Here is a 15320-nt window from a genome sequence, read left to right on the forward strand (position 1 = left end):
TCGGAACCGGTGATACCTCAGAATGCATTGCCATGGGGGTGTATGCTGGAGGCTGTCCTCTTCTTCATCTTTAGAGGGTCCCAGGGTCACATCTGAATATTTCTCTGTCCCTACTATGGCGCGATGAAAAGTAACTACAAAGAGGCTACTTGCTTGGTACATAAATCCAGGCCGAAATCCAGAGGGGGGACCCCCCCCCCCAGGAGGAAATGATTACACGTCAGGCACATCATCCACAGGGGCCCAAGGGTCTGTTCTCAACAGTCCCACTCCACTCACCGTTCGGCACCTTTACCTAGAGGCCAAGTGGAGCCTGGCGAGGCTGGGGTGTGGGAGTAGGGGGATGGGAGCGTTGGGCACCACACTGCCCTGAGCCAAGGGTCCCCCTCCTTCTGATGGGGATAAAACAGAGCAGAGAGAATGAGAGGGCTGCAGGCCAAGGGCAGCGGATGGGGAGGCCAGCCGCTGGCACCGTGGAAAGAGAGAAGCTGCAAGACTGAGCTTTACCCTGCACGGCGGGCCCTGCCACGACTTTTGATGGCAGGACTGGAAGGTGGTCTCCACAACTCTGGCCAAGCACAGGCACCCGAGGCCCGAGTAAGACACCTGCGCCAGGTGTGTAGACGTGTGGAGACAGGGCCAGGAAGCGGGCGTTTAAGTAACCCGACACCGCGCAGCTGGGAGAGGGGCTGGTCCACATCCAGGCAAGGCACAGGGATGCCTTTTCACTAAGAAAGGCTCTCTTTGTGAGGTTGCAGGATGAATTTGAGAATTAACTTGAGGGGCACAGGAGGAGAAGGCCAGACCAGCTGAGGGGGGACACAGGGCATCAGGCAGGCTGCAGTTAAAGGAGCCGGGACAGCAGAGGAACACAGAATGCTTCCTCTTCTGCTGAACTTTGACTGCTTTCTCCCTGAGGGTCTGGAGAGAAACCAATTTAAACAGGGCCCTAATGGCTAAGGGTGCATGAAGTGCAAAGGGGATGGGGCCTCCTTTTTGCAAGAGTGGTTGCCTGGGGGAGAAAAAAATTAAAAGCATAACTCAGTGACTGCAGCAGAGATGCCCTGCAAGATTCATGTTCTCCATGCTTTCAGTCTGAGTGACGGCATTCTGTCTGTCCCACTCCGTTAAATTCCAAGGAAAACTTGTCAGCCACGGCTCCAATCCAGAGTCTGGCCCAACGCTGGTCTGGAGCGTGGAGACAGCAGAAACAGAAGCGAGACCTTGCACATTCCAGGAAACCAGACCCCCATTCTAATCGGTGCTGCAGCTGCAGATTCCAGGGCAGAGGGGCCCGTGCAGCTAGGTTTCTCTGAACCCTGCAGGGAAAACGCTCAGGAGAGAGAGGCATCACTTGGCTGTGGCCAAGGCAGCCGACTGAGCTCTAAAATCCACCCAGAAGTCCTGTACATCGTCAGGGCCACCGTCTGCAAATCTAAGCGTGACAGGTCAAAACAGAAAAGACACAGCTTTGGAATCGAGTTTCCCATGGCCAAAGGCCCTCAGCCCTATTTTTGTCAAAAGAAACTGAATTCGCAGGTAGCAAATGTTATTTTTTTTAAAGATGCACAATTGGATGATGGACCACTGCCCTCTCTGTCTTTTTTTTTTTTTTTTTTTTTTTTTGTGGTATGCGGGCCTCTCACTGTTGTGGCCTCTCCCGTTGAGGAGCACAGGCTCCGGACGCACAGGCTCAGTGGCCATGGCTCACGGGCCCAGCCGCTCCGCGGCACGTGGGATCCTCCCGGACCGGGGCACGAACCCGTGTCCCCTGCATCGGCAGGCGGACTCTCAACCACTGCGCCACCAGGGAAGCCCCTCTCTGTCTTTTGCAGAGAAATAAAGAAGTAAAATTCAGGAGAGTTACGTGTGACTCATTTCCCTGCTCCCAGTGAATAAAGGAGGAAGCGGGGGAGAAGCCCGGGAGCCTGGCCTCAATTTCCAGTCCACACTGGCACTTCCAAGGCCTGGCAGCCCCTGGCTTTCCGGTGCAGCCTCTCAGACGGCTCAGAGTGGGAAAAGCTCGCCTGACGCCAGACCTCAGACTGCAAACCCGTCCCCCATATCCATGGGCCCTGAGCGAGCGACTGTTTGCAAGGGCTGGGACCAGGCTGCTGCCGATGATTCTGGAAAAGACTCAGGCAGGTGAAGTGAAGGAGGAGAAAGACAACCCAAACAAGTCTAAGAAAGCCTCTCTGGAGGAGGAACAGCTTTCAGGGGGCACCCGGCCAGCTGGCTGTCAGTCATAAGCATGGCCCAGTTCTCTGCAGCTTCAGCTTTAGTGGTAAAAGATGCCTTTTCCAGAACAATGTGTCTATGTCTAAAGGTGCCTGTCATTGATAACCGCCTTTCAGTCTCACTGGCCAAAAAAAGTCCTCGCTTGCATACTCATGGTGAATGCTTGGGCTTGCTGGGTATTGTTGCCTTTAATAGTTTTTTTCTGACCTGTCGGATGTTAGAAAAAAAAGTTTCCAATCAGTTCCACCACACGATTTCTTTTTTCAGAAGTCTCCTGAACACCCGAATGATGTGTCTATTATTATCTTTAGGGAAACGGCTGACTGCTCAGCTCACAAAAACACTATTAACTTTCCTCCTGATAAGCATCTGGCTCCAGTCTTGACCTTCCCAGATTTCTCAGCTGGGTTCCCTTCCTGCTCCAACCCCTCCTGGTTGTTATGTCTGAAGTGGCCAAGGCAGCGCAGGCTCCAGCTGCAAGCAGCGGGCTGGGAGCTGACGGGTCCATTTATGAAGGGTCTAGGACACACTCCTGAGCTGTCAGCAGCCACCCTCCCGTAGCCCTGGTCGGGGAGGGTGAGCCTGGGGCTTGGGAAAGTAGAAGGGGGGATGTGATGGTGAAGCCAGACCCTCCGTCCAGGAAGGGGACACGTCTTCCTGAGAGGTACCCCCTGCCCGTTTGCTGATAAGCATTGTCCTCGAGGTGTGAGGAGGGTAACTTGTAAAACTGAGACAAATGTCAGAAGGAATCTTTGGCTCAAGGGAGAAGTGAAGAGTGGATCTTAAGACGCAAGACAAGCCACTTCCCCTCTCTGGGCCTCAGTTATCTCATCAGTAAGACGAGGGGCAGACTAGACCATTTCCGACATCCTTTCCAGCTCTGTAAGTATATAAAAACTCTGATCTATCCGCTTTAAAAGGGTGAATTTTATGGTATGTGAATAATATCTCAATAGAACGGCATTAAAAAAAAAAAAGAAAAAAGTCACTGTTTCTTTTTACTTCTTTAATGTGGCTACTAGAGAACTGTATTTTATATATGTCGCTCCAGTTGTATTTCGGTCTATGTGTAACCAAACAATCGAATAAACATATTGCTCACTTTTCCAAACAAGCACAAACAGTCTGGCCTCCTCCCGCATCCTGGACAGAGCTGGCATCCGGGAGGCTGAGTGCAGAGAGCCGTGGGCTGGGCATCCAGAAACTCAAGAGTCTCAGTCACAGCCTGGCTTGTGACCTCGGGCTTTCACCTCCCTTCACTGGTCCTGGCCCCTCAATGAAAACGCAAGTGTTGGACCAGATGACCTGACGACCACACAATCCCCTTTAGGTCAGACAGTCTGTAATTACAACCCCATCCGCAGGTAAAATTAAACTTTAAAAGTTCTCATTCTACCCCAAACATTGCTTATCTCCTAAAAGCAGTCAATCTGGGAATAAAAGTCACTTCGAGACAGACCAGGTAATTTACTGAGTAGAGTGACCGGTTTGGTACCATCCTATTCCATTTATCCTGAAGGATTTCTTTCGGCAGAATTTCTTCTTGGCTTCTTCTGCCCCAGCTGTCAGTGACTTAGGAGGTGGGTAATTCTATAGCTGACGGCAACGGATATGGGTACAACCCCCCGGAAAATAATTTGGCAAGCCCCTGGGAAAAAATTTATGGCCCTTGGTGTATGCCAAGGGCCATAAAAAAAACTTAATCTTCCATCCAGTCATTTCACTTCTTAGTATCTATCCCAAAAGAATAACCCTAGGTTCAGAAATAACCATGAACACAAAAATGTTTGTTTTGGGACAAACGTGGCCCAAATGGACACAAAGAAGGACTAGTTAACCAAACGGTGGTAATGCTCGGGACAGAAATGATGAAGCTGCTGGAATAATGGTGGAATCCTGAATCTTTTTTCTTCTTTTATTTTTGATGTGATGAAAGTATATTTATAACTTTCAAAAACTGGCATAGTGCAGTATGCCATCAATGCATTTCCCATGATGTCTAAAGAGTATGGTAAAAAGAGATAAAAAAGGGTCTTTATGCTGAGAGAGGAAAATCTTGGTATATTCATCCCAAAGAAAATCAGACCACAGCTTAAAAGACATTGAAGCTTCTCAGCCTTGATTTATCTGGTGTGTCCACCACTATATTTATACTGATTTTTTCTTTTTAGCAAGAGCACTGTAATTATGGTCCAAGGGCATTAATAGGTGCTTAGAACTCTTGAAAGGAGAAGTCGGTCATTATATGGATAGCTTTTTGGTCATCTTCCAACCCAAGGAGCTTATTTTTGGCGGGGGTGGGGGAGGAGTTTTCTTTAGCATAATTTTGTAATGGGAGACTAAGTGAAAGCACCCACTGTTTCTGCCTCATGGGAATCGTGTGCATGGACCCCAGCCTCTCCCAAATAACCCCCTGCTTTATCAGGAAAGTACAGCCGAGGAGGGAAGGGCTCAAGGGCTCTGCCTTGGGCCTCAGGATGGAGCCCACACTGGCCCACCATCCTCCTGCCCCGATGAGCTAAGCAGCTTGTGAGAGCCGTGTCCCCTTTGCGTCCCTCTCTCTGAAGTGAAGGGCTGGGTTATGGGACCTGCGAGAATCTTCCACACTCAGATTTTGTGCGCTGGGATTCTGTCCACAGCCAACTGTTGTCTTTGGCCAGTCAACAGCGTCTCTGCGAGGACGGAGGTGTCCTTGTCCACAAAATCCCAGAAAACATGAAAATGGAGAGTTGATGTGGTTAGAGACGGGTTGTGGAAGGTGAGGGCACAGCTGTGTTTTTCAGAGGATGGAGAACTATATGGCTGACCGATGGCGAGTGTTCCAAGAGAAGAGCCTTGGATGAGAGTGTTACAGGACCCCACAGACAGAAAGGGATCAGTGCGCATAGGGCCTTTCTAGATGGTCTCAAACTCTTGCTCTTCCTCCTATACCTTCTGTGCTATTATCAGACTTCTCCTCCTGGGTTTTTTCCAACGAGGGCTGAACCACATTGGGTTACATTTTCCAGAGCCAAAAACATCAGATTGGTGGAGAAATGTCAAACTAGGACCTAAGAAACCCCAACTCAGGCCATTTCTTGACCGGTAAATGTTCAATAGAAACTTAGCCTGAAAACTCAGCGTGCAGACCACAGGCTCCCTAGTAAAGAGCACGCGCTCTCTGTGGTGGAGACACAGAGACAGATGGTTGCGTGGTCAGAACCCAGGTTTCCAAAAACTAGGAGGCCATAAGGAAGACAGCAGTTCAGGGCTCCAGAATAGACTCGAGACATCAACATCCATCTTCCAGGAACTGACAGACCAAGCAGGCAGAAAATCAGTAGGATATAGTTGACCTTATCAATCCACTAGACCTAACTGATGTTTATGAAACATTCCACCCAACAAGAGCAGAAGATTCTGCTGTTCACATGGAACATTCACCAAGAGAGACCGCATCCTTGACCAGAAAACACATCCTAACAAATTTAAAAGAAGACAAAAAAAAAAAAAAAAAAAAAAGAAGAAGAAGAGAAACCATGCAAAGCATGTTCTCAGACCACAGTGAAACTGAACTAGAAATCAATAACAGAAGGCGAGCTGGAAAACCCACAAGTATTTGGAGATTAAATAACACGCTTCTAAGTAACATCTGAGTCAGACATCTCAAGAATAATCTGGGAGTGAGGCAGACTTGGGTTCAAATCCTGGCTCTACCTCCCTCTACTGGGTAGCCTTGGACAAGTGTCAGTCACTTCTTGGAGCCTCATCTCTTCCCAGCTGGAGAACAGAATGAAACCCCTCCCTCCCTGGGTGGCGGTGAGGGAAGCACAAGTTTGGCCCATCACACAAAGAGCACAGTGCCCAGCTCCCAGAAAGCACCCAGTGGTGGTAGCTCTTCTGGTCACTGTTCCTACCACCTGGCTATCCTGGAGAACACTGTCCCTGTCCCCCCCATCCCCCAGGCTAGCTCACTCTCTGCCAGAGAAAAGCAGATGTGACTGCTGAACGTTGAGCCTTCCCTCCTCTGTATCCAGTTGGCAGCCATCGGCCAGGACAACCCCAACTGGCGGAACCCTCTGTGTCCATCCGTCCCCACCGAGCAGGGATGCCACTTGGAATACTGGCACCAAAGAGAGAGAGCTCTCCTAGTCCTGGGGTGTGAGATGACGCAACTGTTGGATGATCTAGTAAAATCTCGCCCGAGACTATGTGAAAGGGAAGTCTACCACAAATCTCACCAAACTCTCAGAAAAAAAGAATAAAATAAAATAAAACCATTTATCAGGCAGACAGGCCCACTTGTCTTCTCCTTGAGATCTGATTGCACAACTAATGAAAAAGATGTTTCCTGAGGTTTGAAAATATTGCACGAGGCTCTGACTCATTAAGACAGGGCTTATTCAAATTTGAAAATTATCGAAAATTCCAGCCACAACAATACGCCCTCTGAAACCACCATGTGCCGAAGGAAGCATGATTATCTCCTGGTGAGGGACCAGCTGCTGTCACATGACGCTGTGGAGGGCTGCTTTCACAGAACACACTGACTTGACAATTTGTCCTAGGAATCGAAAATGATAGGGTATCCGTGCGCTCCCAAACTTTTATTATTTTTTCCTTAAGATGTGACAAATCTTTCCTCGTGAGGAATTCCCAAAGCACGGAAAACAAACTAAGCATCCTTCAGGAAGGTCTCGGGGCTGCTATGCACTGCTCTCTCCTGCGTGTCACATACTCTAAGGAGGGTTAATGAGATGACATCTGTAAAATCCCAGGTATTCCAGGCATGCAGCTCTTCGTACAAGAGAAGTCACACACTTCTCAGATGGTATACGCAACACCTGGGGGTTTCAGAGGGTGACGACAGGCAACGTGGTGTCTCAGTCTCTCTGCCCAGAGAAGCTTTTCTCACATATTTGTTAGCAAACCCCAAGTCAGCCTCCAGGACACAGGTCCCGCATCACCCTCCTTCTCTGTGACGCCTTTTTGAAGCCACTCACGCACCTTATCCCCAGGGAGACATCACTACAGCACTTCCTCTACTGAGGAGACTCCGTGACGATGATGATGATGATGATAATTATTATTACAGCTAACACTGATCCAGTTCTAGTAATGCACTGGGCACAGTTCTAAGCACTGAGTTCATATAATGAGGTGTTTCCATCTTTCAACAATCCTGTGGCATAGGTATGTACGCACCATGATTTTTATAATGATTTTACTGATGAGGAAACTGAAACTTAGAGAGTTTAAGTCACATACGAGAAGTCATCCCTTTAGAAAGTGGTGGTCTGACTCCTTAAGCTGGGTGTGATGTGACCTACGATGACCTTCTTGAGATCATGGGCTACCCAGCCTTTGTCACCTCTGATTCCTTCTATCTGGACCTTCTACGTAGACAGAAGGTGTTCAATAAATGCTCTGAATGAACTCAGAAATAGAACTCATGTCACTAATTCCAAAAACTGAACTCTGCCCTTCCGGCAGCAACAGACATGCCTCTTCAATGGGAGCCATTTGGGATGGCTACACTTCTCATTTTCTCTGCTGACATTGATTTTCTCTTTTTGTTAATGGCAGAGAAGACAGGGAAGGAAGGAGAAAAGGCTCAGGAGGGATCTCACTCCAGAGGACACATGCAGCCCAGCCTCAGAGCCCCCGGGAAACAGCAAGGGCCACCGGGTTCGATGGAGCTCACCTCCTGGGGCTGGGCATGTCACCACAGTGGTCATCTGGGGACTTGCAGCAGCCAGCACAAAGCTGCAGTACGAGGCAACCAGACCCAAGTGGGCCACAGGCATTCAACTCGAACCTTGGCTTTAACCCGCAATAACTTAAGAAAAAGAAATAACTCTTAAAGAAGCCAGCCCAGGCTTTAAAACAAGGATGAGGTTACCACAATTCTTCAGAGACTAGTTTTCTTCCAAGAATCACACACCATTCCAGCTGGAAGAGCCCTCAGAGATCACCTGGTCCAATCCCCTCACTGTTGAGGCTCTGAGGGTTCGGGGGCCGGTCACCTGGTCAGGTGACAGCCTAGGCAGGGTCAGAGGCAGTCTCAGCCTGTCAGTCCCTCCAGCCCAGCTGGCCTTCCAAGGAACCCTCACCCACTGCCAAGCTTGATTTCGTCTTCACATTAAGCCTCACCATAGCTATTTATTCACTTGAAATATAAGCTCATGGAAAGTCTGATTTCTCAATCCAAGGCACGGAACGGCATCCAGGATCACACAATTCCAAATGGACTCAGAATCCAGCCCTGCAGTCCCGAGGCTGTCGGACGTCTGACCACACTTAGCTCACGGTCCTGCCATGATCGCTTACCGAATGCAGTTAGTTTAAGTGCTCATGCAATCTATTCACAGCCCCTCTGGATGGAACGAAGTCACTCAGACGCTTGGCTTCTATACACTTGGCTTTACTAATTTTACGAAACCTTAATATTTTAACTCTTTAGCAAAACCAACTGAGAACAAAGGAAGATAACCAACCAAAGTGAGCAAAGCCTTATAAACTATTCAAAAGACATCTAAGCCAGTGGTGGTTCTTCACCAGGAATGCGTGGTCGGCCTGCACCTTCAGAAGCCCTCCCTTGTCAGGCCTGGGGTGAGACCAGGACGAGGAGTTCCTGGGCTTAGAGACCTCTCGGCTCAGGGCTGCTGGGGTTTTTTTTTTTTTGGGGGGGCGGGTAGCTTTCCTGGAGAGTGTACTAGGAGGAGAAAAGGACTAGGCTTTTGATGCTTGAGGAGTCTTTTTCAGGCCTCTTTTCTGGCTTCCCGTCCTTTTTGTTGGCAGAAATCTGCTACACATACATACATACATACTGGCTAGTTCTTTGCAGAGTCTGGGAATCCAGAGGAGCCTTTCTCTACCCAAGAGCAGTTTGGGGCCTGGTGCTCTGCTCCAGCCGCTTCTGCTTTTTTGTTTTTTTTCAACAAGGGCTGCCTTGATGGCAACTGGGGCAACACGTCCTCAGACTCCTGTGCCTGCGGAGCGAGAACCGTGACGTGTCCTTTGTTTCTGTTTCATCTCAAGGCCATGGCCATCTGGAGCTCTGTTTATTCCAGCTATTAGCTTCGGCTTAGCTGGGGTTGGCTTATCATCTTGGTTTCTCTGTCAACAGCACAGAGTGCTTATGAATGGGCTGTGGACCAGAGGCACGGGTTCAAGTCCCAGGCAAGGTACTGCTCTGTGACTCTGTCTCCCAGCTGTAACCCAGGGAGGATTACAGCACGCCCCTTATAAGGCTGCTAGGAGGATCAAATGGGTTAACACAGGCCTGGCACAGAATAAGCATGAAGTATATGTTAGCCCTTATTATCAGACCATTAGTAATTGCAATTCCTTTCTTTTTCGTCATCCCCTGACCAGTATAGAGTTTTCGCTTTAAGCTAATCCACGCTGCCCCTGGTGGAAGATGACAGCTCTTTTGATCTCTGGTATAACTGGACACTTTCCCATCCAAACCCTGACAGCAGCATTGATTTCTGAAATAGATGATCTGCCTTCATTTCCAGAACCATGAGTAGAGACCCTCTCTGAAGTCTTTGTGAAACAGCTTACAAATAAAAGTGCTTTCTTTCGAATGGTGGCACATTCCGCCATCCAAAGATCCACTGTGGCTCCCAAATGCTGCTCGCCAGCCTGTCCTACCTCCCTTGCCCTCGCTCTCTGCTCCAAACAAACCCTCTTCGTGATCTCGTGAATCTGAATCGGGAAGCCGATCCTTGCCCACGTCCTCGTACGGCTCGCTCCAACTCCAGGCATCCAGTACTACAGCGCCTCCTCCAAAAGGCCTCACATGGGCACTCCAGCTAAAAGAGTGCTCCGGCCAAGCCTCACGGCCGGAGCAGGCGGCCAATGCACAGCGTTTAACAATGACATCAGGTGACCTGCTGTGGGCAGGGCTTCGACTGAATGAAGTCTTGGCTCCCAGGCTCCTGTCCTCAGAGGTACCTCCAGGAAGTCAAGGGCGGAATGCTAGATGGGGGGAGAAGGGCGGCAAAAGTGAAACCTTCCGTTGAGGAAAGACTGGGCGGCCGTGTATCTCCAGCACCTCTGGTTTCTTCCTTCGTTCATTTATTCATTCAACATCCCCCCACGCATCTGCCAGGTGCCCCCTATGTGCCAGGCAGACACACACACACACACACACACACACACACACACACACACACACACACACACAGAGTGCTGGATGCACCGCAGAGCTCAGTAAATATTTGCAGAAAGAAAGAAGGACAGAGGAGAACAGCTCTGCACCCTCTGTCTCCCCCTCCTTTCTGGGCCACCATGCTCATCCTTCCGTGGCTGTCCCCTCGCTGGGTCTCCTGGGAGCCGCTGCGGGCCTGACAGCTAGTGGGAGAGGATCTGTTTCCCTCCACACACGCACGGTGACTATTAATGACCTGAAACTTACTCAGTGACTCCACCTCGCTGGCAATAAAGTTGGTGCTTGAACACTGCCAGTTACTCAGGACCCCGTGCAGCGAGACTACAAACAGTAACAGCTGGCTTGTTTTTGACAAAAACGCACAACGTGCTTTTTTTATAGTCATCAGCTCACACCCAAACTATTGCACGAGCCCGAACTCCGTGCCCTGGCGTGTTCTGCATTCTACCTCTAGCTTTGTCCTACCCAGGTTGTTTTGGTTTTTGTTTGTTTTTTTGTTTGTTTTGAGCTGCCCTGGCTCAAGAACATCTGAGAACACTTTGGCCCTGGGTCTCTGCACCACCCGCCTGGGTCACACCTGATGCCCCCCACCCCAAGCATCCCCAGCCACACCAATCTAGTCACCAAACCAGACTTGGCTCAGCCTGACCCCCGCACTCCATGTGCGATGCACTCCCGGCCCTCCCCAAACTTCCTTTACCCAGCCTGACCTCCCTTCCCCAGGCTTGCGGTTAAACACTGGGCTGCTTCTGAGTAAGGCTGTCCGGGTTCCAATTCCAGCTGAGTGGCCTTGGGCAAGTAGTTCAACCTCAGTTCCCCCACCTGTAAAACGGAAATGACAGCAAAGGCTCCCTCCTCTCGAGGCTGTGAAGGCCGAGTGCAGTCACACGTGTAACACACCAAGCACACGGACTGGGGCACACAGTGGGCACCCACTACGCACGCGTTGTCACGCCCATATCTCAGATTCCGCAGGTTCACTTCTCTCTGGAATCTCTCTCCTCCACCCTCTAATTAGGCTGTTTCCTGTTTCCTGAGCGCGGAGGCTGGCTCCCTGCTCCCGTGCTGGAGGAATACACAATCTCCATTTTCACCTACACTGCTCTGGCACCTTCCTCTCTGTGTCGGCCAACCTGTGCCAGGCCCTAGCGCTGGACCGTCTTCCTACAAAGAAAACCGAGAGCAGCCCCTTGCGCTGGGCTCCCCTCTTCCCCTTTCCACGCACTGCCCGCGGTGAAAAGGCACCGTGTGGCTGCAACCAAGTGCACTGCCAAGCAGGGCTGGCCCATCCCCACACCGCTGCATTGGCCGGAGCTGAACTCTGTATTGTTTTTCCACATGGTCTCTCTGACTGGAGACGAGAAGCATCCCTCTAGAAGGTCCCGCGAGAGAGTTACACGATTGCTCCACCCTTTGCCCCATCACCACCACCTCCCCTGCCAGGCTGGGTCTTGTTGATAGAGAAAAGATGCTTAAGGAGGGAGAGGGGTGCACTTCTTCCTCATCCCTAACCCTCTCGCCTACGTCTGCATTTTTTGTGATCCCAAACCACATTCAGCTTGTTCAAAAAGAACCACTTTCATTTTTGTAGGGTTGGCTCAAAACACGGGAAGCAAGGCGGCAGCAACGCCGCTGCACCGCCTAAACTGGTGCCTGGCCAGAGCGGCGGGGGTGGGGGGGGCGGAGAGGTCACCTGGGGAAACTGGGGAGCCTGACGGGCAACACCGTCCCTTTCAAATAAAAAGTCAATGTTTTCAACGACAGTATCCGAAATAAAAATGAATGCATGGTTAATTTTAAACGGGGGAGGTGGGGGCAGATGCAGAGAAAGAAGGGAAAGCCACAGGAATTAGACCCGGTGGTCCCAAAGCCTCAGACTCACGCAGCACAAGGCACCTTTTTCAGCCCCGAACTTCTCAACTCTCTTTATGTCCACGTTCCGGTCTTGTTTGTCCCCCAGGCCCCGGCGCGGTGTAGCTCCCTGCGGGGCACCCAGCAGCCGGCCAGCGGGCAGGATGCCCCGTCACCCTGGCTCCAGGCTTCTGGACAGAGCGCGTCCAGGACCCGCCGCGCGCGGAACAGACCCTGGGCTAGGCGCAAAGCTCGGTTCCGACGGAGCCCGCGCAACGCTGCCACCGCGAGGGCGGGTGCCCGCCTCTCCCGGCCGCTGGGCGCCCGGAATACCCCGCCAAGCTTCGCTGCCCCTCTGCCGGCCCGTCCGTCCCGCGGGGGCAGGTCGGGGCCGGGGGGCGGAGAGCAGGGAGCTCCCCGGAGCGCAGGTACCTTGGCCGCAGGCGCCGCGCTGCAGGACGATGACCGGCGGCCGGTGCAGCCTCTCAGAGCGGCGGCTGGCGGCGCGCAGCCGGCACAGGTTGGCGTAGGTAGTGGCGTCGCTGCCGCACACCGGCTCGCTGCTGGCGCACACGCAGAGGCCGGCCTGCGCGCGCCGCCGCACCGTGGCCGAGGCGGGCACGCCGAAGGGCACCACGCACTGCAGCCCTTCGCCGCACGGGCCCTCCTGCAGGCCGCACTCGGCCCCCTCGGGCGCGCCGCACACCTCGCAGCAGCCGCACGCGTCGCGGACGCGGCCGCCCTCGCAGTGTTCCGGCGGCGGAGCGCAGCGCGCGGGCTCGCAGCGCTCGGGACACCCGGCCGCGCCTGGCGCCGCGAACAGCAGCAGCAGTAGCAGCGGCGGGAGGAACGGGGCGCGCGGCGGCTGCATGGCGGCTCCGACGGCGGCGGCGGCAGGCTGGGCGAGGGCGGGAGAGCGGCGCCGGGGAGCGCGCGGGAGGGACTCGGGGCCGGCGGGCGCGAGCGCGCGCGGCTGCGCGGCCCAGCCCATTGGCCCCGCGGCGGTGACGAGCCGCCTTGGGGACGGGCACTGCACCCGGGAGGGGGGCCGACCGGACGGCGGGGGCAGGGCGGGAGCGCCTGGGCACAGCGGGGCTCGTGGGCGCGGGCGGGGCGGCTCGCGGGTGGGCCCTCCGGCTCGCGGGGCCCCGTTTCCCGGTCTTCGCTCCCCCACGTATCCGCGTCTCGCGGCTTCCCTAGCCGCGATTCGCGACCTTAAAACTAAAAAGAGGCTCTGCACGGGGCAACCTGCGGTGGCCCGGCGCGCGAGCGCCCGGGAAAGTTCCCGCAAATTGCCGAGTTGGGGGCCCGCCCCGGCCGCGGGCGGGGCCGTTGCCCAGACCCCGGGCGGTGGCACCGCCTGCCCCGGTCACGCGCTCTAGAGGAGGAGGACGAGCACCTCTCTGGAACTAACCCCCGTGCTCGACACGCGCGACCGGGACCGTGGACCCTGTGCCGCCCTACGAAGAAGGCGGGGCCCGCGGGGCTGGCAGAAAGCCAGCGCCCAGATCCACCGTTAAGTGGAAAAAGCAAAGAGCGTAAGCAATTAGAATATAATCGCTCGAGTCAGATTCTTTTAAAAAGTTGTTATGGGCAGGATGCGTGCTTGTACGTGCACAGAATAGCTCCTGAAGGAGAAGCGAGAAGCTAACGCGCGGGGTGGGGGGAGGCTTGGGTGGGGAGGCTTGGGTGGGAGAGGGGCGTTGTACTGTTTGAGTTCTTCACCACATGTGTGATTCTCTCAAAACGTTGTTATTAAATAAAAGAGCTCGCCCTTGATCTCCCACTTGAGAGTCTTCGGTGCGTCATTTGGGACAGACGCCAGTCCTTGGCGCCGTCAGGAGGAGCAGGGGCGACCCTGAGGTGGGTCCCCGTGCCCTGGCGGTGCCAGGCCGGCAGGTGGGCAGAGCTTGAGCCGGAGGACCCTGTAAGAGGCGGGCTCACGCAGCCCTGGGCCCGGCCAGCCGGGCAGAGGCTCCCACGGGCGGGTGGGCACTGGCCTGAGATGACCGGCCTTAGGGGGGCTTAGCAACTTTTCACTATGCTTCTGTGTTGGGGTCGTTCCCTTGGGCACACGGTACTTTTCCCACAAAAATAGTTCAAACATAAAATCCAAATATGTGTAACCCCCGCTCAAAGCACCTCCCAAATGTGAGGCATGTTAGCGTCCAGGGTCCAGAGGGGTCCTTGGGACCAAGAGCCTGGAGGCAGGAGGTCCAGGAACCCGGGGCATGCCAAAGATGTCTTGGTCCCCAGCCTGTGTCCCTAGACCCCATGGCAGTATTTCTTAAAGCCAGAACCTCCTTCTTGTGGGAAGGGAGGCCTTCACTCAGAATTTACTCAGCCCTGGGTACCAAAGGAGGGTGATACCTCTGCTCATTAGAGGCCCTGAGTGCCTGACTGGCTGTGATTACCCGAAAAGGGGCTGGGCGGGGTGCAGGAGAGGAATAATTAGCAAAGTCCATCAGGAAATAAAAAGACTCTCCCCACTGCAGGCCAGTGAGCAGATGAGATAAACAGGGCCTGCGGTGGTGGATCAATTGGTGAAAACTCCTTTTCATCCAATACTTGTATTTTACAGACGAGAAAACGGAAGGCCAGAAAGGGTAAGTGACTCCCCAGGTCACACCACATGTTACGAGCGATGGAGCCAGAGCACCTTCTCAACGGTCTGTGCCTGCAAGTTCCCATCCTCCACCCTCCAGCCAAGTGATCAGACCGCAGAGTGAACTAGATGATTCAAAACAAAACATGACCACAACTTATCTGAGCTCCCTTCTTGTCAGAGAATAAGTCCCTGAGGGTCCCACTGAGCCCCATCACACTCGCATCCCGTTCCCCACTCCATCCCCCCACCACGCACACTTTGCTCCCCGCCAGTCGCCAGTCGCCAGTCGAATGACTTGCTTGAACGACTTGCGTTTTCTGGAACATACCTTGCTGTTTAAGGTTTCTCTGCCTTTGCTCACGCTCTCCTCTCTACCTGAAGCGCCCTTCCTCCCCTCCAGTGTGAGTTAATGTGACCTGGGGAAGCCAGCAGGAGCCATGCCATCTGATGGGCTTGGATTCAAAG

At 53.2% G+C, this 15320-nt stretch overlaps 1 protein-coding gene across 1 annotated transcript in view; it reads right to left on the minus strand.

Moving 5' to 3' along the window:
* The window catches only part of HTRA1 (HtrA serine peptidase 1), a 56123-nt gene extending 42885 nt beyond the window's left edge, over window positions 1-13238 (minus strand). Inside the window, exon 1 of the mRNA XM_059053024.1 lies at window positions 12680-13238. Coding sequence (XP_058909007.1) covers window positions 12680-13238 — 559 coding nt within the window. The remainder of the gene's footprint in view (window positions 1-12679) is intronic.
* Window positions 13239-15320: the final 2082 nt, after the last annotated feature.

This window comes from Kogia breviceps, chromosome 2 (genome assembly GCF_026419965.1).
Source record: "Kogia breviceps isolate mKogBre1 chromosome 2, mKogBre1 haplotype 1, whole genome shotgun sequence".
NCBI lineage: Eukaryota > Metazoa > Chordata > Mammalia > Artiodactyla > Physeteridae > Kogia > Kogia breviceps.